This window comes from Muscardinus avellanarius (assembly GCF_963383645.1).
Source record: "Muscardinus avellanarius genome assembly, chromosome: X".
Classification (NCBI taxonomy): Eukaryota; Metazoa; Chordata; class Mammalia; order Rodentia; family Gliridae; genus Muscardinus; species Muscardinus avellanarius.
In genome coordinates this window covers 130,920,711-130,942,379 of record NC_137792.1, presented here as the reverse complement: position 1 = coordinate 130,942,379, position 21,669 = coordinate 130,920,711, and the positions used below count along the sequence as shown (strand labels likewise).

At 48.7% G+C, this 21,669-nt stretch overlaps 1 protein-coding gene across 1 annotated transcript; it reads right to left on the bottom strand.

The window, feature by feature from the left end:
- Positions 1-862: 862 nt before the first annotated feature.
- LOC308279086 (nuclear RNA export factor 2-like) lies at positions 863-10,574 on the bottom strand (the record flags this gene model as incomplete). Its single annotated transcript, XM_080719039.1, has 23 exons — positions 863-907; positions 1,036-1,096; positions 2,050-2,232; positions 2,743-2,815; positions 3,363-3,405; positions 3,501-3,616; positions 3,732-3,790; positions 3,912-4,019; positions 4,160-4,215; positions 4,303-4,418; positions 4,592-4,603; positions 5,100-5,260; positions 6,593-6,702; positions 6,881-6,988; positions 7,116-7,204; positions 7,369-7,438; positions 7,545-7,625; positions 7,967-8,071; positions 8,182-8,265; positions 8,557-8,707; positions 8,924-9,107; positions 10,193-10,250; positions 10,530-10,574. 23 exons carry the CDS (start codon positions 10,572-10,574, stop codon positions 863-865), a joined length of 2,118 nt encoding a protein of 705 aa, XP_080575165.1.
- Between the last annotated feature and the right edge of the window lie 11,095 nt (positions 10,575-21,669).

The following is a 21,669-nucleotide window of genomic DNA, read 5'->3' as shown; positions in this document are numbered from 1 at the left end:
AACAGATATGAAAAAGTATTCACATTACGATTTTACCCACATAAAATGTGCACGCATACATATACATGTGTGATGCAGAATGAACTTGTTGGGTAAAGTACTGAGAAGTATGTTCAAATACAAACTCAGAAATGTGGAAGCATACCCGGTGCCCACCATTCAACCTCAGAAATCCTGAAAAAAATACACCCTACCTTATCAGCTATACTTCCAAGAACTATCCCAAAGGAACATTTTCAAACATTTGTTTTTCTGGGATCATGGGCCTGAAGGGAACTGTGGTAACTGACAGGCAAGCAGATGAAGGAAGAGCCAGGATTCTGAGCTGGCTAGCAGAGGAGGGCGAGGATGCGAAGCCTGAGGCTGGAGAGAGAGAGGTAGCTATGCAGGAAGCCTGATGAACACCGCGCTTGCTCCACGTGCTGGAGGACAACCAGGGATGAACGGGGTGGGAGCGGCGTGTGCAGGGCCTCTCAGTCCTGGCCCTGGTGGCTCATGGCAGGGACAGGGGAAGAACAATCCAGACACATGTAACGTGTAAGGCCACTCTTTATTATAGAAACAAACAGCCATCTTGACCCGGGCGGGAAATAACACAGAAGGACGGCCTTTGGGTGGCTTATCATCTGACCTACAAGAGTGCAATGTGCAACGCCACTCTTTATCATGAAAACAAACAGCCATCTTGAGTGGGGGGAAATACACAGAACAACGGGCCTTGAGGGTGGTTCGTTGTGTGGCCTCCAAGGTAGCTTTGGCTTCGTGGTCTGCCAGGCCGCCAACCAGAGTCATGGGCACGACCCTGGCCCATGAACGAAGAGGAGCATGACATCCAGGGCTCCTCCCAGGGCGCAGGCTCCTTTCAGGGCATGGGTTTGAAGGCCTCCCTCGGGATCTTGCCCTCGGTCTGGAGATAAAGAAGCGGGGTGTCCAAAATGGCAGGTGCTCCCAGTTCCATCCCGGGGCCGCCCCGTCTCCACCTCCCCGCAGGCTCAGAGACACCCACCATCTACCTACTTGATTCCCAGGCCTCACCTGGAACCTAGTGAAGACCTGGCCGGCTTTGTTGTAGTCCCACTGGTTGTCCTCCAGACACCTGGGGTGGGGGAAGCACAGGTAAGTTGAGGCCGTACCACAGGACGCACACACTGACCACAAAATGCCACCTCTCCACCTGGGCTACTCTTTGGCTGGGACACATGCACCAGGATGGGCAGCACTGTAAAGACGAATAAAGACCTTGTGGAAGACAAAGCATCTGTGCCACCCGCATGCATGCTCACCAAAATTCAGAGCAGAGAAACGGGAGTGTGCCAAAGATTTAAGGAGCTCAGTGCAATAAAAGGCAGCTGGGGATGTAGCACAAAGGTAGAACGTACCTGGTGTCATCTTGTCATCCTAATGATACTTAGACTTCCAAACTATGTACATAGGATGCCCTTCCACTTTTTGAGTCTTCTTTCATTTTTTTCAGCCACGTTACGCATCTCTAATGGACTGGATTTAGAATGTTCCCCTAGACCTTACAGAAATAAGGCAGCCATCTTGGAGGCAGGGCTTGGTTGCTGAAGAAGCATCCCTGGGGTGTGGCCTTGGGGATTATGTAAGATTCCCCCCCCCCCTCAGGCTTCCAGCCTCCACGATGAGACAGCAGACCCTAGCTCTCTTCCTCTCAGAGATAACCTGCTTCCTATTATTTTCAATAATTTCAATTTCGGACCATCCACTGCAAGCACACAGAAATACAAATGAGGTTTTTGTTTTTTTCCATAATACTGGCACCTTATTCAACTTGTATATTCATTTTAGTGGCTTGCTGGGATGAACTCTTTTGGATTTTTCCATATGGAAGGTAGAGTGGCATTTGAGTATCCTACTATTTTCAAGAAAAGCAACACACATCAGTATAAAAGTATGATACCTTCTTCAAGGGTCCACTTTTTTAGTTTGTGTAAACAAAATATCCACATATTATTTTCCCCCAAAAACCTCCTGTGGGTTTCCATTATTCACTCCCCCACCCCACTCACAAATCTTCCCAGCACTTACTTCTGAGACCACTCGAGTTTCATCCCAGACTGTGTGGAGAAAGCCTGCACCATCTTCCACTGCTCTTGGGAGAGGGTGGGCCCAGAGCTGGAACACAGCATGGGCGTGGCAGTGGAGAAGGTGCTCTGGATCTCAGCAGGGACGTTGTGCCTCAGGAGCAGCTGGTCATTCACGATGCATAGACTGGAAGAAAAACAGTCCCTGAAACAAATGGACAGGTACAGAACCCTGTACTGCCAACAACGGGGTCCTCCTTAACCACAGTCAATCAGCACCCAGATTCCTCCCATATCACTACTATACCTGCCTCCTGGATTTCTAGATGGTACTTATAGAGCCCACTTTTGGAGAACTTTCCTACCACCTCCACTAGATTTATAGTTTTCATCCCAATGCACTGAACCTATACAACAGCGCCAAGAACTGCATGCATTTACCCCCACATGCAGAGGGAGACACTGAGACACAGAGAGGTCAAAGTAATTGAACCAAGGACAGTTAAGTCAGTGTTGGGCTCAGGAAGGGAACTGGTATTCCAACTCTCTTGCTTTTTTCCTCCAGGCTAGACTGCTCCTTGGATCGACCCATTGCTCTTCCACCATACTGAAAACACCCCCAGGTCTGCACCACCACATTCCCACACCGCTGGCCCTGGACTGGGAAGATCACTCACACTTACCACACAACACGCACCTGGAACCGCTGCCGGGGGTAGCGATGAAGGTCCGCGTGAAGGTACGAACACATCCCTGACACTTTCCTTCCACTTCAATGACGAGAAGCAACAACAGCCCCTTAGAGCTGCACATGCTTTACACACTCACACAGCATTTCCCAGTGAGGGCCTTACAACTGAAAGGAGCCACACCCAAACAACTGCTCTCTTGGAGTCAGGAGGGGTTGGCTGAAACAGGGAGGGCAACCATGGGAATGATCCACTCCCGGTGATGGGTCACACATCACAAGTTGGTCCTGTGAAAGTCACCTGAAAAGCTGACATGATTCCTGTCCCACACAGGCCCAAGAGGGGAAACAGAGAGGTAAAAAACCTGGCCCAAGGTCACAGTCTAAGAAATTGAGAGGAAGGCCATCAAAGTCCACACTACTGTGTCCCTAACCCCTGCGCTGCAGGGAAGATAGGCACAGACCTAGTTGAGACCAGGACGGTCTGTGGGCAGAGTGGGGGCAGGAGAACACTGGGGGAAGAACAGGGAGGAAAGGCCCAGATTCGGGGAAGCAGGGAGAGTTCTGGGAGGGTGCCCCCCAGGGGGAGGGAGCAGTAGCAGATCTCGGGGGACTGTACCTATACGTACCTTCCTTGAACACCCCATTGACAGAAAAGCAGAGCATTTTCTCCTGAAAGGGAAGAATGCAGGAGCTCAGGATCCTGGATAACTTCCTACACACCTCCAGCTTTCTGGCCCAGCCCCCGGGAGGAGGCAGGAGCTCACCGACTGGAACCACATGTCCACCACAAAACAGGTGAAGTCATGCTCGGTTTTGGGCAGCCCAACCAGAGAGTCCACAATGTCACGTTTTGTGTGCTTCAGCAGCTGCACGCACAAGTCTGTAGAGGGCAGAAGCGAAGATGGGTGGGCTGCCGCGCCCCGGCCCTTGTCCCCTGTGATTGTCCCGTTCTCACCCCTCCTTGCCCTTCCCAGTCTTCCCCATCACACACTTACAGGGATCCTTGAGCTGCGTCATATTCCTGTTGTATTTCAAGTACTCACACAGGCTGCTCCTAGGAGAAAAAGAGGAACAGGAGGAGGTGGTGGTCCAGCCAGCGCGGGCGTTTCTGGGAGCTGCCCGTGTCTGCTGTGAGCCACGCTACCCCAGATCAGAGTCTGAGCTGGGATACTCACGGGGCTGGGTCCCTGGGGTTGAAGGTAACGGTCAGGGAGAAGCAGGCCTCGTTGTGGTAAGCACTGAGGAGACACCGTCGATCTCCATAGTCGTAGATCAAGAAGTACCTGTGGGGGAACAAAGGGGACAGGCTATCTCTGTGGTTCGGGCCCCAAATGAGACCTGAGAACTCCTCTGAGCAGACCAGTGCCAAGAAAGCCCAGCCAGTCCCAACTCTCCCCTTCCTCAAGGTCCCAGGGGAACTTACTCCTGCAGGAATTGCAGGACCATGCTCTTTGGAGTCTCAGACCCTTTAAATCTTTCCTGGAATAAAAAGACATTTTAGACTATGTGGTTGATAGGACCTCCCCAGAAACACCTCAAAAATCTACCTTGTTCCTTCTTCCTCACCTCGCACGGCTTTCTTACCTCAGGATTAGCCATGTCGATGACAACTGGTGGGGACAATTCCTGGCCATCCTGGGGAAGGGAAAAAGTAGTCAGCAGTGCAGAGCCGAGAGGCGGCACTGGATGACCAAGGCGATGAACAGGCCCAAGGGCGAACGTGGGTCAGAGGTCAGGTGTGAAATGGGCCTGGAAATATCATGGGTGAGGTTAAAGTGGGAATCTGCTTTATGGGCTCCAGGAAATCTCCCCTAATTTAGGCAACCTTTGGATACTCATATGTTCACCCACTTACGGACATCTTTTCCTGTGAGAACACAAATGCACATTTCAGAAGTCCATGTCCTCTAAAACGGATGAGGGTCTCATGCAAACATGTACTCTGGCAAGACCCAAAAGGTCTAGGTGTGGGTGGGGAGTCCGGGTGTGTGACCAAGAGGAGGCAACGGTGAGGCAGGTACTTACCAAACGTAACAACTGGGGGAAATAATCATGGATGGCACTGTCGAAAACCAAAAATCAAATGCACTGATTTTATTATTTTATTGTGGTACTGGGGATTAAACTCAGGGGGCGGAGGCAGTCTACCTCTGAGCTATGACCACAGCCCTATTTTATTTTGAAAGAGGATCTCATTACGTTGTGCGGGGCCTGGCAAAGTTGCTGAGGCTGTCCTCCAAACTGCAATCCTTCTGTCTCAGTCTCCCAAGTACTGAGCATCACGCCTCGCTCAAATGCAGTGACTTTAGAGTTCCGGGATGCTCAGCCTCTTCCTATTCTCCTACCCTATGAGTACCTCCCACCCACATTGCTCTGACCCCTCTTCTCCGGGGCTACGACAAGCCACGTTGGGGGTCCAGGCTCCGGGGCTTTCCCCTGAGACCCCATGGAAGGCTCTGCAAAGAGCAGGGAACGGAGTGGGAGCCCAGGGAGGGCTCCGCTGCCTGGACGGCTGTCTAGCATTCTGCGGAAAGGGGGGACGGGAGGTGACTGACTATGTGGCTTGGCCAGGACAAGGCCAGGTCATCCGCTTGTCCCACCCTCAGGAAGCTGGGCCAGGGAGGTGAGCCAGGATGCCTGGCTCAGAAAGCCGGGAGGGAGGGGCGGGCAGGGGAGGCCATAGAGAGAGTGGGTGGGTAGGTAGGAAAGGAAGAAATATAGAAGACACAGGAGAGGAGAGACAAAGGAGAAACAAGATGAAGGCCAAAGGAAGGGAAGTCACTCAGCGGGGTGGTAGAGTCGGGGTAAGAGAGAAGAAAGCAGCTCCTCCAGGTCCCCCCCGCAAGCCCACAGGCTGCCGCCCATTCGTCTTCCTGTCCCTGGCTGGCCCTGCAGCCCCAGGCAGGCAGGAAAACAGGGAACCCACTGGCCCAGCTCACTGACTGAAGTGGGTCCTTTGCTACATGTGTGAGCCCAGTGTCTGCCCCCCAGGGCCGGGTCCTGCCCCAACCCCACAAGGGATGGAGTCTGGGCGGGCCCCACCTCATGCTCACCAGTTTCTGCCCAGAGGCTCTGTGCACCTGTGCTTGCACGGGAAATCCTACTTTGTCTTGGGCCACCCATGGCTCCTCTGAGCGACTAGGTAGGATGAGGAGGGGTGTGTGTGTGTGTGTGTGTGTGTGTGTGTGTGTGTGTGTAGGGGATTGGAAGTGTCCCCCAAGAAGCCTGTCCTCTTCTGCTTCCTCGACCTCCTCTGCCCTCTGCCTTCCCCTCCTGCCTGGGGGAGGGGGGCAGCCCCTCTGCTCAGTGATCTCAGCCTTTGACCCAGGGAAGCCGGGCCATTCCTCCAAAGGGTATACAGCTCTCATCCATAGTCCAGAGCAAGGGATGTCCTGGTAGCAGTCATACCCGGCCCCTCAGCACTGGGAGGGTGGCCTCCAAATCAGCCTTGGACAAGCGGGGAAGGGGGGCTCTGGAACAAGGGAAGAAGTGCTCCTCTCAAGACAGGGGAGGGAAGCCAGCCCCATCTTGGGGAAGGCATGGGAGGGTGTGCCGCTGGAGGAGGCCAGGCACAGAGAGGTGGAAAACACAGGCAAGACCTGGTGAAAAAGAAGGGAGGAGGAGGAGGAGGAGGAGGAGGAGGAGGAGGAGGAGGAATAGGAAAAGAGCCCTGAGAGCTAGGGAGTGAGCTGAGGGACACAGATGGAGGAGAAGGCGGGGCTTGTGGGCCTCCCTGAGGACCAGGAGTGCTTGCTGCTGCTGCTGCTGCTGCTGCTGCTGCTGCTGCTGCTGCTGCTCAGGTGGCCAGGAGCCAAGGTCCTCTGCGAGGCAGCCGGGCATTCCCGGACGCCCCTACCTGATGTATGCAGACTTGTCCGGGAAGGTGTCACACAAGGGGTTCCCTTCCAGCCACAGCTCTTCCAGCTTCAGCTCTCTCACCTTGTCCAACTCCCTCGCTGACCTCAGCTGGGAAAGATGGGGACAGGACTAAGAAAAGGGCTCCAGGGAAAGAGAGACCCCAAGACCCTGCGCCCCAGCCCCACCCTCACTCACCCACAGGCACCACTGCCCAACTCTCGCCACTACCCCGGTGAGCACTACCACCCACCCTCTCCCCAGATTTCCTGTGGCTACCTTTACACACCTCATTTTTGGCGAGATTCAGGATCTTGACTTGGGGGGCCTTCTCTATAATGTCAGACAGGCCGTCCAGCTGGTAGAGTCTGTTGCTTCCCAAGTTCAAGGACAACAGCTTTTGCAGAGAAGAAATAGGGCAAAGGTTACTATCTAGGGTCTGGGGGACCAGTGTGCCCTGCAGGCCATCCCTGCCAGGCCCCAGCCTTAACACCCAGTACCCAGTCCTAGACATAAGACCTCACCTCAGGGAAATCCCTTTCAATGACCTGCAGGGTGGCAACCATGCAGTTTCTTCGATTCAGGATCATGTCAATATCATGGCCCACCAAGTCTTCAGAAAGGCAAGAGAAGGGAATCAGAAGGCTGAGAGGCGTCCGGCTGGACCAGCACCTGCACCGCGCTCTCCCCAGACTGACATCCCTACATTTCCCTCCCACGGGGACCCCATCTACGCCCTCACCTGGCCTGGCCTAGAATTGCCCAGGGCAGCCATACCTGGGTCAAAGCGCAGCTTCTGGAGGTCAAGCGATTTCTGGGAGGCATCGTAACGTTTGCTTATGACCAGCTGCAGAGACAGAGAAGGAGAGAGCGGCTCTGAGGCTTTGCCGGTGGTGATGACAGGTGGGGGTTGGGGAGACATGGGCACACAGTGTCCCTTGGTTCTGCATTACCTTTAGTTGCTCTATTTGTTGTGCTGTGAACTTATTTTGCACAGAGTAAGGTACAACAGAAGGACTGACCAATACAGATATCTGTGGGAAGGAGAGGCAAGATAAGGACCAAGACCTGCATGTGTGCATGCGTGTGTGCCCCTGAGTGTGAACGTCGTACTAGGGACTGACCCGGGGGCATTCTAACTCTGAGCTACACCCCTAGCCCTTTTTACTTTTCATTTTAAAAAAGGGTCTTGCTGAATTGCTGAGGTTGGCCTCAAAGCCGCGATCCCTCCATATCAGCCTGCCAAGTACCGCGAGGCCTGGCAAGCACCAGGACCTCTTACCCCAAATACAATAGCCAGCCACTGGCCCATCCTCCCCCCGACCCAGGACTACGTGCCCAGAATGCTCCCCCCCCCCCCCCCGCCAGCATGCACCTTTCGGTTCCCCTCATCACAAATCTTGTGGTTGACATCCTTCAATGCGAAGGCAGCGCTGGCATCCTGGACAAAGAACCGGGCCTGGTTTTTGACATAGTGGAACTAGAGGCAGCGAAGGCAGAAGGAGCGGTGTCAGATGCCAATGGCCTCTGCTGAGCCAGGCCTCCCCCCTGCCCTGGGCCCACTCAGCTGCCTTCGCCATCCTCGCTTACATCGACCGGGGTGAAGGGGACACTGCAGAGGTCCTGAATCGAGTTCATCAGCCACGTCTTCTCATACCTTCTCCCGTATGGAATCTAAGGGCAAAAAAGAAAGAATAGGACAAAAGAGAGGCAACACGGAATTAGGATGGAGGACAGACTCAGGCACATCACCTTTCCTGATCTTCTACCGAGCTTTAAAGGACTTCTCAAGGGACCACTGACACGATTTCTTTTGCTTGTCCAAATAGAGATTTCTACCCCCCCCCACCTTTCAATCCATTCAGAAACCTCACACCACATAGCCAACTCATGGGGTTTAGGTCATCTTCCGTTTGTTATAGTCCAGATTATTGTATGTGATGCAGACCCTGCCAAGACACTCACTGTGACCTTGAACCAGTTCCCGAAGGTTCCGTTTTGTGCATCCTCCCCCATTTCTCTCTCTTGAGGATTCGTCTCTCTGCAGACAGTAATGTGGATTTGGCGTACATTATGCCACTTCCCTCTCTTCTTGTGTCGGCTGGAATAAGGAGTGCTGGTGAAGGGACAGAAGGATGGTGTCCGTTAAGTGCCAAGAAAGTCTTCTATATGCCCTCCCTCCCTGACGCCCCGATGCCAGGGGCACACCGAGGACTGCTCAACCAGTATTCCACATCTTCCGTTCTTCAGTTTTCCAGTGAGAGAAGGAAAGGAAAGCCACAGAGAGCTTCCGGGCTCTGCTACCCGCCATCTAGGCAGCCCGGTCACTTACTATCTCACTTGCGGATCCTCATGGACATCCCTCATCTCCACATTTTCATCCTCCTCCTGGGGGTGTGAAGGCAAAGGCCCATACCCCGTAGGCTCACAATGAAGGTTCTTCCTGCCAAAATTACCCCGGGAAAAACTCCCCCCTCTCGGTCTTCCTCGAAAACCTCTGCAGACAGGACTGCATTCTGAAATTGGGGACAAAAACACAGGTTTAAAGACACATCGATGGTCCACTTACCACGGACCGTGGTCAAGGGCTGACAGGGCCCGCAAAGGCCCGCTTGTCCCAAGGGACCATTTGCACAAACCAATCTCAGGCAGCAAACTCCTCTGCGAGCCGGGCGTGGTGGTGCACGCTTATACCCCCAGCACTTTCAAGAGGCTGAGACAGGAGGATCGCAGGTTGGCGGCCAGCCTCGGCTACTTAGTGAGGCCCTCCACCACTTAGTGAGACCCGGTTTCAAAATAAGGAATAAAAAATAGGGCTGGGGGTGGAGCTCGGAGGTAGAGGCCCCTGGATTCCATCCCCAGAACTGCAATAAACGAATACATTTTAAAAATAAATAAAACCCCACAAACTTCTCTGCCTGTCCAGGCAAGGGAGCCTTATCTCGCAGGTGGCCCAACTCCGGGAGACAGCTGGGAAGAGGGAGCAACAGGATTGAACCTTTGAAAAAGTGCATCTGGATTGAAAAAGGACACGGGTGTGTCTGCCCAGGGCTAGACACCAGCCACACTTGCCTTCTCTCGGGCTTCTCTGATCTACCCTAATGCCAGTTGGGACCAACATCACGGCCTCCTGAACTGCCGCTCTACTTCCACACTTGCTCTCGGCAATGCTCGGCTTCAACTAACCAGACTGAGCTTTCTATTTGCCCAGCCCATTGCAGTACTTCCAGCCCAGGACACGATTCTTCCTAAACTCAGCCCTGCTGCAACAAGGGTCTGAAGGATCATCTAGGGTGACGAGCCTCAAGCACAATTTCCAGACGTTTGGAGATTCTCCTGTTACCTCTTTGCCATTCGTTTCTAGTTCAACTCCATATGGGCAGCGAATGAGCTCTGCGTGGTGTGAGGTGGTGCCGCCGCCGCCACCACCTCCTCCCCCTCCTCCTTCATTTGTGGAGGCTTACTGGATGGCATAGAAGATGCGCCATCTTTGTGAATGATACAAGGCATTTGAAGAAGATGTGCCTGTGCCCTACATACAAAGCATGGCAAGAGTCCAAGTCATCTTGGAGAGCTGCCATGCCCTGAGAAAGAACATCACTGGGGACAGGTGTCAAAGTGAGCCCGCTGACAGGTGCAGCCACAGTATCAGCAAGGCCCTGCGTTGGGAAGCACAGGGGAAAGAGAGCCTGTGATAAAAGGCCACAGAGGGTCCCGACGGACAGAGAGGCAGACAACGCAGGCGAACGTCCGTCCACGTACTAAACGGCATCTCGGCCCAGTCCCTGGCTCGCGGCCGTGCTGCCGGAATCAAAGGCACTGTTAACAGGAGCCTCTGCCGCAGCTACTCACTGCCCCTCACCAGCCAGTCGGGGGCCCCCTCAGGCTCCACACAGAACCGCCAGTGAGCATCCCTAGGCCCTTGCGCGTGTGCCCACGGAACTTCCTGTGTCCTTCTGGAATTCTGCCTTTGTGGTCGCCATGCTGCCGAGTGCCCAGCAACAGCGCCCCTGCTGTGGGGAGGGGAAGCAGAAGGTGGGAGGAAACTCCCGCTTGCCCGGTGGCAACCAGCACTCCACCAGTGATGAGAAGACTGACCAGGTCTCTCTTGACCCCCTCGTGGAAATCCCACGGGGACCGTGCATCGGCACTCCCTTTTCAGATCCCGAGTTCTAAGCTCACAGGCCCTGGGAACAGTTCCCAGGTTTCCTCAGCCCAGCCAGCGGCGGGACGGGGACTGTCCTCACCTATTGGCCTTCCTCCTTCCTCCACATCGAGTGAATGCTCTCCCAGCGACTGAACGCACCCTTTCTACCTTAATGGTGAACTCCTGGGTCTCAAGGACAGATTTCTAGGTCAGGACACAGGTGAGATTTTGTGCTAGTCACCGCTGCGGGGGTGGGGACCAGGTGTCCTGGACCAGGTGGCGATAACTTTAGCTTTTGTGGGGCTGGGGATTAAGCCCAGGGGCATTCTAACTTCAAGCTACAGCCACCCCCAACTCTGATTTATGTTTTTATTTGAAAACAAGGTCTTGCTGAGAGCCTGCTAAATGGCCGAGTCTGGCCTGGAACCTACGATCCAAATCCTCCGGTCTCAGCCTCCCAAGTACTGCGATTATAAGCAGGCACCACCACTCTCGGCCTGGAACTAGCTTTCTTGGAAGAGACAGGGGAAATCTGTTTGGGGCACAGGATTTGCAGTTTAGAAATGACTTTGGGCTGGCTTTGTCTGACACACAGTTGGAGCCTAATTAATAGCTGTTAAATGAATGCACGTTATGTGGATTTGGGCTCACCTATGAAACCACATCTGAGAATACGTCCGTTTCAACCATTCCTACTTACATTGATTTTTTTTTTAATCCCAGACAAATCTGGGAGGCAAAACCATTTCACAACCTGCTTACAAATCTAGCACATGCATTGAGTATTTATTATGCAAAATTAGCATTTGCATCAGTGTATCCTTAGAAACAGAACTATTTACCTCCCTGCAGACTAAATTATAACACTGCAGGTTCAATGATGTCTGGGTAGGAGGCTTGACAAACAGTGGTGGCGCAACCTAGGAGAGGCTTTCCCTGAATCTAGCTGACATGGCTTTTTGGACACACACTGTGTGTAGGAAGAATGTTTGGGACCCACGGTTATGTCTCTGGCCATTCAGTCTTGGGGAAGACCTGAAGAACCACCCTTGTCTCAAGAGATGTTATAGCGTTGAGAGTGGGTGAGATTATGCATGTGGGCACACAAGCATGGATTAAAGTTTTGTATAATATACTTTTATAGATATAGTACAGATGTATTCCAAATTACATTGGTAACGACACTGCAACACAGCACGGTGCTTCACTGCATATTGTCTTTCCATTTGTTATGTATCGTATATGTCAAAATGTGTTCCTTGTTCCGAGTGTGCTTTTTTTCCCTTTAATATTGGCGGGGTGTTTGTTTTTGTTTTTGTGGTACTGAGAATCGAACCCAGGGGCATTCTATCTCTGAGCTACACCCTCAGCCCTATTTTTTTTTTATTCTTTATTTTGAAACAGGGCCACACTAAGTTGCGGGTGGGGGGGCTCACTAAGAAGCTGAGAGCCTCACTCAGTAGCTGAGGCTGGCTTTGAACTTGTGTGATCCTCCTGTCTCAGCCTCTCAAGCGTGGGCATTACAAGCGTGAGCCGCCACACCCGGCGAGCACAAAGGCTAAGGCTTTAAAGCAGCAGAAGTTTTAGTCAGAACAGGGTTTCTCACACATATTCTCAATGCCCATAACTCAAAGGCTCTGTGGACTAACACCCTGTTCCCATAGAAGTTACAGAAACTACCTTTCCCCCTGAGATTCATGGCACATATCAGCATATTGTCTTAAAAGTATATTGTGCAGTATAGAAGCTTATTTACCTTCATTTTTGTAAGTTCCACAGTTCTTTAAGGTAGAGAACATTGTTGTTTTCGCTGTCTCGTAGCCTTAGTATTTTTCAGAACAAACTTGAAAATGCAGAAATGAGAAACATAAAGGAGACTATTGAAAAATATAAGTGATAATATTCTTTAACCATCTGCCAAGCGATATTTAAAACCCCACAGAGGGACGCACAATCCCTCTATCGGCTCAACTTTCCTCAGCCCATACCACTGCCTTGTGTAGAAATATATCTATCATTTTTCCTGGGTATTTTCCTTAAATTTTACTGAGTATTTTCCTTAAATCCTTTCACTATAATTTTCCACATGAAGGAAAGGAGGGCAGTTTCAAGAAGGAGTCTGAGAAGCAATGCTTAGAAAACTGGGGAAGCGGGTTACGCGCCGGGTGTGGTGGCTCGCGCTTGTAATCCCAGCGCTTGGGAGGCTGAGACAAGAGGATCGCACAGGTTTGAAGCCAGCCTCAGCTAGTTAGTGAGGCTCTCAGCAACTTAGTGAGACCCTGTTTCCAAATAAAATATTTTTAAAAATGAAAAAAAAAATAAAAAAATGTCGCTATACTGCTTTAAGACCTTTTGGGATCTAAGAACAAAAATGCATCACTTTACTTTAAAACATACTGTGTGAAAGGAATGGACTTCAAATCAAGTGTTTTAAGTAAATTCTGGATCTATACACCATGACTACTTTGGCATGATAAAACTGGAGTGTCAACCTCTCGTGGAGGGGGGCGCAGGGTCTTTCCCTCAGAGAACTACTGGGAAATGTTGTCCCCATCCTGTCTGTCTGCCTCCGTCCCTCCTAAAGTTACTTATTCCTTAAGCACATGTTCACAATATCTCAGGGACAACATCCTACGTAACAATGAGAATCCTGAAGTAATTAAAGAGCAGACACAAATTAAGGCTGAATCTGGAAATGTCCGTAAAAACTGAACTCTAGGGCACCTCTGGCGTCCCTTTCTGTAAACAGCATGGTCAGAGGGCGCTGCCCTGCACAGCCAGAGAACCAAGCAGTGGGACTCACACGGTAGAGTTCTAGCCAAGGCAAAGGGGTGGTGGTCGTATCAGCTTCCAGTCACCTGAACTGGAGACGTGACCGACCGACGAGCCCCAAAAACCCGCCACCTCCCACTCCACGCCTCCGGCCCCAGAGCTTCCCTTGTTCGCTTCAGTCTCTACAACCAACAGCTCCCGTTATGTCCAGGATCCGCCCAAGATATGCTCACTTTCTCTCTCACACTCCCTCTCTCTCACACAAGTGCCCACACGTGCCGCGAACTGGCTTTCTCTGCTCAGCAGAGCGAAGTTTGGCAAGGGTCAGAGAGCTCCTTCCGGACCTGCTCCTCCGCGCCTCGCGCCTCGCGCCTCGCGCCTCGCGCCTCGCGCCTCGCGCCTCGCGCCTCGCGCCTCGCGCCTCGCGCCTCGCGCCTCGCGCCTCGCGCCTCGCGCCTCGCGCCTCGCGCCTCGCGCCTCGCGCCTCGCGCCTCGCGCCTCGCGCCTCGCGCCTCGCGCCTCGCGCCCTCTGCTGGTTCGGGCTACCACCTGGCTATCCTAGGAAGCCCGACTTTCTGAATAAACTACTACTACCACTACGCGCTGCCCAGCTCCTACCAGAAAACCGTCCACCGCAACAGGGTACAAATGGCTGGGATCTGAGGAAAAGCCTTTCGCGTTCTAGCCGCCTGAGGCGGCCACCGGCACTTCCGGGTGGCTCCTCAGAAGGGCAGGGGCAGGAACCGCCCACACATTTAAAGAGCAGATCCTGGTACTTGACCTTAGGGAGGAGTCACGTAGCTGCGGACTACGTGACCCGCGGGATTCACGTGACTGAGTGGGCGGGACAACCACCACCCTCCAGTAGAAAGAGACTTGTAGGGTAGCTCCTGCGTTGCCGTGGCTACGGGGTCATCACCTGCCTCCTGCTGGAAGGAGCCGCTAGGCTGCCTACCTGTGGGTCTGCAGCGCTTAGTAGGCCGTCATCTTCACGTGACAGAGAGGGCTGAGCTGGATAGTGTGCGGGGCGGCGGCGACGGCGGGGGTGGGGTGGGGTGGGAGGACTGCCGTAGGATGTAGCTAAGTGACCGTAGCGTCCATATGACCCTAAACACTTAAGTAGGGCACCTACCTGACATCAAGGGCTGAGGTTTCCGCATGCTACATCCGTAGCCAGCAATTGCCATAGGAAGGAAGACAGATGTAGCTTCAGGAGCCCGCTATGCTCCAGGGAGCGGAACAGCTGGGCTTACCGTAGGACCACACAGACACAAGAGACATCACAGAACCTCAGTCATTAAGAACAGATGGCCAGCTGGACGTGGCGGCACTTGCTTGTAATTCCAGTACTTGGAAGTTTGAGACAGGAGGATCTCAAGTTTGAGGACAGCCTCAGCAATATAGTGAGACTCTTCAAAACCTAAGGAGATCCTTTTTCAAAAACAATAAAGACTTCGGGTGCGGCTCAGTGGTATAATAACCCTGGGTTCAATTCCCAGTACTACAAAACAAACAAACAAACAAAAAGTGATAGCAAAATTGTGGTGGTGCATGCCTCTAACCCCAGTAATTGGGATCAAGGCCATATTCAGCAACTTTGCAAGACCATCAACAAACAACTCAGTTAAAACCCGTTTCGAGCTGAGCTTGGTGTTGTACACTTGTAATCCCCACGCTTGGGAGGCTGAGACAGGAGGATCACACAGGTTCGAAGCCAACCTAAGCTACTTAGGCTCTCAGCAACTTAGTGAGACCCTGTTTCCAAATAAAATATAAAATAGGTCCGAGAGTATAGCCCAGAGGTAGAAAGCCCCCGGGTTCCATCCCCAGTACCACCAAAAAAAAAAAAAAAAAAAAAAAGAAAGAAAAAAAGAAAAATTCAAAAACTAAATAAAATAAAATAAAATGGGCTCAGAATGTAGCTCAGAGATTGAATGCCCCTAGATCCAATCCACAGTAACACATACATACAACCTAAACCAAATATAAATTTCTACATACATTTATACAAATATATATTTCATATATCATGGTGGGAACAGTACCAGCAGGTCTGGGCATAACTCCTTAATATAGTGTCTACATTATGAGAGGATCCAGATAATCTCTATGAGATCATCTTCATGACATTAGGGTTCTTAGGATCTGCATGTTTCTAGAGAGTTCTGAAAAAGAGGCCTAAAGATCTGAGATTGCTCAAATCATTGGGCTGGTCTGTGATAGTGGTGCCCTCAGGTGACCATCCCTAGCACACCAATTGCCGTTTCAGTTCACCTAACCCTCTTTAATATATTTTTATGTTTTCTAATAAACCATGTTGCTCAATACATAACAGATTAATATATAGGGATAAAGTGGTTCTGACCTAAACCAGGATCTTAGAAAACTATTTTAAATGTCTAAGCAGTGAGAATCAGGATCATTGACTTAATTGCCTATGAGTCTAAAGAATAAAAAGCAAACCTCATAAATTTTAGATTTAAAGTTGATACAGAAAATTGTACTGATCACTATGTTATATGTACTTCAAAAGATTAATGCAGCCAGGCGTGGTGGTACACACGTTGAATCCCAGCATTCAGGAGGCTGAGACTGGAAGATCACAGTTCGTGGACAGCCTCAGCTACTTAATGAGGCCCTCTGCAACTTAGTGCGACCCTGTCTCAAAATAAAGTATAAAAAAAAATATGGCAGGGGGTGTAGCTCCGAGGTTGAATGCCCTTGGGTTCCAGCCCCAGACCCAAAATTAAAAAAAAAGATTAATGCATTTTATTTATTTACTATTTATTTATTTATTTATTTATTTATTTATTTATTTATGCAACTTGGGTTGGAGCCCAGGGGCATTCTACCTCTGAACTACATCCCCAGCCTTAATTTTGTATTCTTTATTTTGAAACAGGGTTTCCCTGTGTTGCAAAGGGCTTAAGTAGCTGAGGCTGCCCTTAAACCAATATCCTCCTATCTCAGCCTCCAAATGCTGGGATTACAAGAGTGCACCACACCCGATTTAGATTAATGCACTTAAAGAGGTAACTTTAGCTGGGCATGGTGGTGCATGTTTATAATCCCAGGATTTGGGAGGCTGAGACAGGAGGATCATGGTTCGCAGCCAGCCTCAGCTACTTAGTGAGGCCCTCCACAACTTAGTGAGACCCTGTTTCAAAATAAAAAATAAAAATAGGGCTGGGGGTGTAACTCAGAGGTAGAATGCCCCTGGGTTCCGTCCTCAGTACTGCAAAAGAGAGAGAGAGAGAGAGAGAGAGAGAGAGAGAGAGAGAGAGAGAGAGAGCAATTTATGGAGTAGTATGACAGACTCTTACAGATAAGGAAACTAAAGAGAAGAGGTATTATATTAAATGCCTATGAGGTCACAGACATTGCAGGCAATATGCCAACCACCTAAGGCAGTGTACTTCAGACTATATTGCCATCACCCACCAAGTTCATAAAGGAAATTAATGTTTTACTAATTAAAGAACTGGAATCCTACCCTAACACTGGAAAATTGAGATTGTTGAAGTTCTCTTTGAAATTCCAAATAAAAATTTCAAATACTATCAAGAATTAGCAAGTCAGTGTTGAATTTAATTAAATACCTCAGGGGATTCTTTTAATGTTTACATATAAACCTAACATAATGTGTATAATATGCTTATAAAATAGAGTACATAATGTGTATAACATGTTTATAGTATATAATGCCAGGTATTTGTTGAAAACATTTCCTTCTTTGAAGAAATAAACACTGTAAAGTGAAGTATTAGAAACCTATTTATACTTTATACCTGGCTCTGACCTCATTTACAACACTTAGAAAAATGTGTGGAATCATGGCAGTCATAAAGAAGTCAAATAACAATAAGTGTTGGTGAGGATGTGGGAAAATAGAAACTCTTCCGTAATGTTGGTGGGGTTGCAAACTAGTTCAGCTGCTATGAGGATCAGTGTGGAGAATCCTTAGAAGACTGGGAATAGATCCACCATTTGCTTTGGCTAGACCACTCCTGTGTATCTTTCCAAAGAGGTTGAAACCAGAGAACTACAGTAGTATATGCATACCCATAATCATAGCAGCACATTTCACAATAACCAAATTATGGAACCAGCACAGTTGTCCATCAACAGACTAATGGATTACAAAATTAGGGGAAATACACGCAATGGAATCATACTCAGCAATAAAGGACAAAATTATGTCATTGCAAGACAATGAAAGGACTTGGAGAACATCATGTGAAGGGTCATATGTTTTATCTAATATGTGCAAGCTAGGGAATAGTTGGGACACAAAAGTGACTCCAGATCATGGAGAAAAAACCTCAGTGGAGCCAAGGAGAAGGTCTAAAGGAAGGGGAGGAGGAAGATTGAAGTTCATTAATGGAAATACTACCATTGGCTACGTGTATATGCGTGAATATACTAACATCAGTCTCAGTATTCTCTATTGGGATTGGGGGATGTGGGGAGTTGGGGGGGCACCAAGTGCTCTGTGCATGAATGTCATTGTCAACATGCTTTACATTATGATGTGAGACTATAATGCATCAATAAAAGCATATTAAATCAAAAAGAAATGTGGGAGATCTAAATTAATTAGTTGTGAATGTATTTGCATTATTTCTATGTCTCCCCAGAAATGATAAAGGAGAATGCAAATAGCTATTACAGGGTTTTATTCTTTGCCATTTCACAAATATATCTATTAATCATGTGTGTGATGTATTGCATTTGGTTTGTATGTCTAAAATAATTGAGTATGGTCCTTTTGGTTTTCTGGCTCAAGTAAGCAATGCTATAAAAGCATTGGGATTGGTTTGCTAGTGGTCTGCACTGTGCCACGGTTACATAAGCAAACCTCAGAAAACTCAACAGACCACAATTTTCAACCCAGTTATAATTGAATGTGTTAATGAGTACAACAAACTGTGATTCTAAGGCTATCAAAGACAACCATGATTTTGGAATGAAAATTAGGAAGATAGAACTCTGCAAATCAGTGGGTCTGAGATCACACTGAAACTTATTTCTGGGAAACATGTATATACAGGACAAGGAGATGATGCTATGTACTGATAAAAGTGCCTAGTATGAAATTTCAAGTTGGATTTGGAGAGCATCTATATACAGTCACATGTGAAGTCCTACTTCATGGACTAGTATCTGTTCAAAATCTAGTTCCTACAATTCCTTGCAGGTAAACAAATCACCAAGAAAGGACAAAGAATGATTTCTAGCCCACCTATGTTCAACTGATAGTTGCATGGTACTTGTGGTGATTGAGGTCAACTTTCACCAAAAGACAAAACCTAGAGTTATAACTTCTTCAAGTCTGATTTTGCTCCCATCAGACCTGGTACTCATATCATTTATTGTTTCTCTGAGATGAAGTTTGGGAGCTTCTTAGGTTTTTATTTTTTAAGTCTCATTAATAGAAGTCTGTAATCACATTCTACTATACAGAGGGGACACAAGAGGATACTATTAACCAATTACACACTTCTTCTGAACCCTTAATATTTACATGCTTACCATTAGCAAAATACATTCACTACATCCCATGACCCTTCCTGGAAAGTCTTTAAAGTATCCCACATTAACCCCATGTTCCAAATCTCACCTAAATAGAACCAAACCAAAGAAGTTACCCATCTCATCCTCTAAATGATCCAAGTCAATAAGGGTTAGACTCTGGGTAAGGTCCAGTCTGCAGTATTGTTCCTCTCTGTGTAGACATCAAATTTTTGGGGGGAGGGAAGTGAAGTCTCCTACTTCTAGAATACAATGGTGGATGAGACTTAGGAAAAACATTTCCTTTACAAAAGGAAGGAAATGGAAGGTTTAAGTGGGTTGCCTAGGGCAACTGCACAACCCAGCAGGAGAAAACTACTCAGGCCCACTGTTGTTTTCTGTAACCTTCAGGGAGACAGCCCCACACTTTGGGACCCACTGGGGAGGCTGGCCCACCTGACTGGCATTCTGAGACAGAGACTCAGACCAGCAGCCCTCCATGGTGGTGACAACGTTCTTTATGTATGTGTCCTCTGTGGCTCTGCCTTCACTGCCATTTGTCCTTCATTCTGTCCCATTGGTTATCTTATTTTAGTCCAGGTTGTGAGAACTTCTCCTAGAGTAAAATTCTCAAAAACTTTGTCATCTTTTTTTGTCTCTCATATTTTATTGCAAATAGCAAGGGAAGACCAGGTTAAATCTTCCACAATTTTCCTGAAAATTTCCTTAGCTAATATCTTGTCTGTTGCTTTCAAGTTCTACTTACCACACAGTAGTAGAAAACTGCATGTCAGATTACTTTGTGTATGGGTGAGTCCTGGGGATTGGATCCAGAGGCATTCTACCTCTGAGCTATACCCCCAGCCCTTTATAATGTTTGGCTTTGAAACAGGGTCTCATTAGTTGAGAGTCTTGGTAAGTTGTTGAGGCTTATCTTGAACCTGTGATCCCCCTGTCTCAGCCATCCAAGTACTAGGATCACAGGCATGAGTCACCACACCAGCATGCATCCAAGATTTCTGTTACAGAATCTCATCTCATCCAGCACACAATAATATTGAGGTATCATCATAAGCATATTTATTATCCACATTCCTAGCCAAATTTTATAATCATTTATGTATTATCTGAGATAATATAAACTTTTTCTACAGGTCTCCGTGCTGAGCCTTCACAAGAATCACCTTTATCATAACTCTATTTTTAACAATGGCCATAAGTGAAATCCTGCTTTCCTCTGTTCATTCTAAGTAAACTCAAATCCAAGTCTATTTTTCCTGATTTCCTATGCTATTGTTCTACTTCACTTTTCATGAGGATACAATGAATCTCTACAAATGCAGAAAATTTTCTTTTCCTTTTTTTTTGTACTGGGGATTGAACCCAGGGGCACATTCTACCTCAGAGCTACATCCACAGCCCTTTCTTTTTAAATTTTGAAAGAGTCTTGCTAAGTTGCTGAGAGTCTTACCCAGTTGCTGAGGTTGGCTGCAAACCTGCGATCCTCCTGTCTCAGTCTCTCAAACACCAGGATTATAGTCCTGTGCCACCATGCCTGGACCCAGGTTCTTTTGAACATAGTACATTTGTCCTTTGTGATGATAACTGAACTGATGATGATAATCTGGCAGTTGGAATCCCAAACTAAGAGTTGGGAAAAGCATGGTGGCTACCTCAGGCTTGAACACTCATATCATTTGTCAAAAGTGGAGTGTTCTAAGCCTAGAGATGTGGAAACAAAAAACTCATTCCTTTACAGAAGAGGATCAGGAATTAACTTGATACAAGTCGTTCACTGACATAACTGCTTGGGTTTGGTATAATTATCAGAGACTCTAGCCAGAACCATACTCTCGCTTGAGTGAAGTTTCATGGAGGCTCAGATCTGTCTTCATCTGAATGCATGTTAGTAGACAATGGTGATTTGCATCCACTCCTCATTCTTTTTTTTTTCTTTTGCAGGTCTGGGGATGGAACCCAGGGGCATTTGACCTCTGAGCTACACCCTCTGCCCTATTTTTTAATTTTTTATTTTGAAACCAGGTCTCACTGAGCTGCAGAGGGACTCACTAAGTAGCTGAGGCTGTCTGCGAACTGCGATCCTCCAGTCTCGGCCTCCCGAAGGCTGGGATTACAAGCATGTGCCACCAGGCCCAGCTTTCCCCAGTTCAAACCATATGCCAGAAGAGGAGATGGGAGTTTTACTTCTCTTTTTATTTTAAAGGGAAATTTGGTAACGGAAATGTGATTCTACATCATCTCGTAATCTGTTAATCTCTGACTTCCCGAAGCCCTATGCTCTCTCTGGATAAACCCACACAGAGTTCTCATAGCCCTCAGGGAAATGATTGTCCACTGAAAATATGCTAGCACCTGATTCCCTTGATGCCTGCGCAAGCCAACATACTGAAGAATGATTTGCCAGTAGAGGGAAAACTAAGGGACCACTGGTTTCTTAGCTAGTTCGGGAATGAAAACATGACATCGAGCTATAGCTACAACACAGAAAGAACTGAGGTTTTCTTGCAGCTCAGAATTTATTAATGAATGGGGTTGGGTCAAATGGTGCTTATGTGCTTGACTCCTACAGCTGTGTCCTGGCTATAGTGAAGAAAAGGGCTGCCTCATTTACTGGCCACAGGTGATGT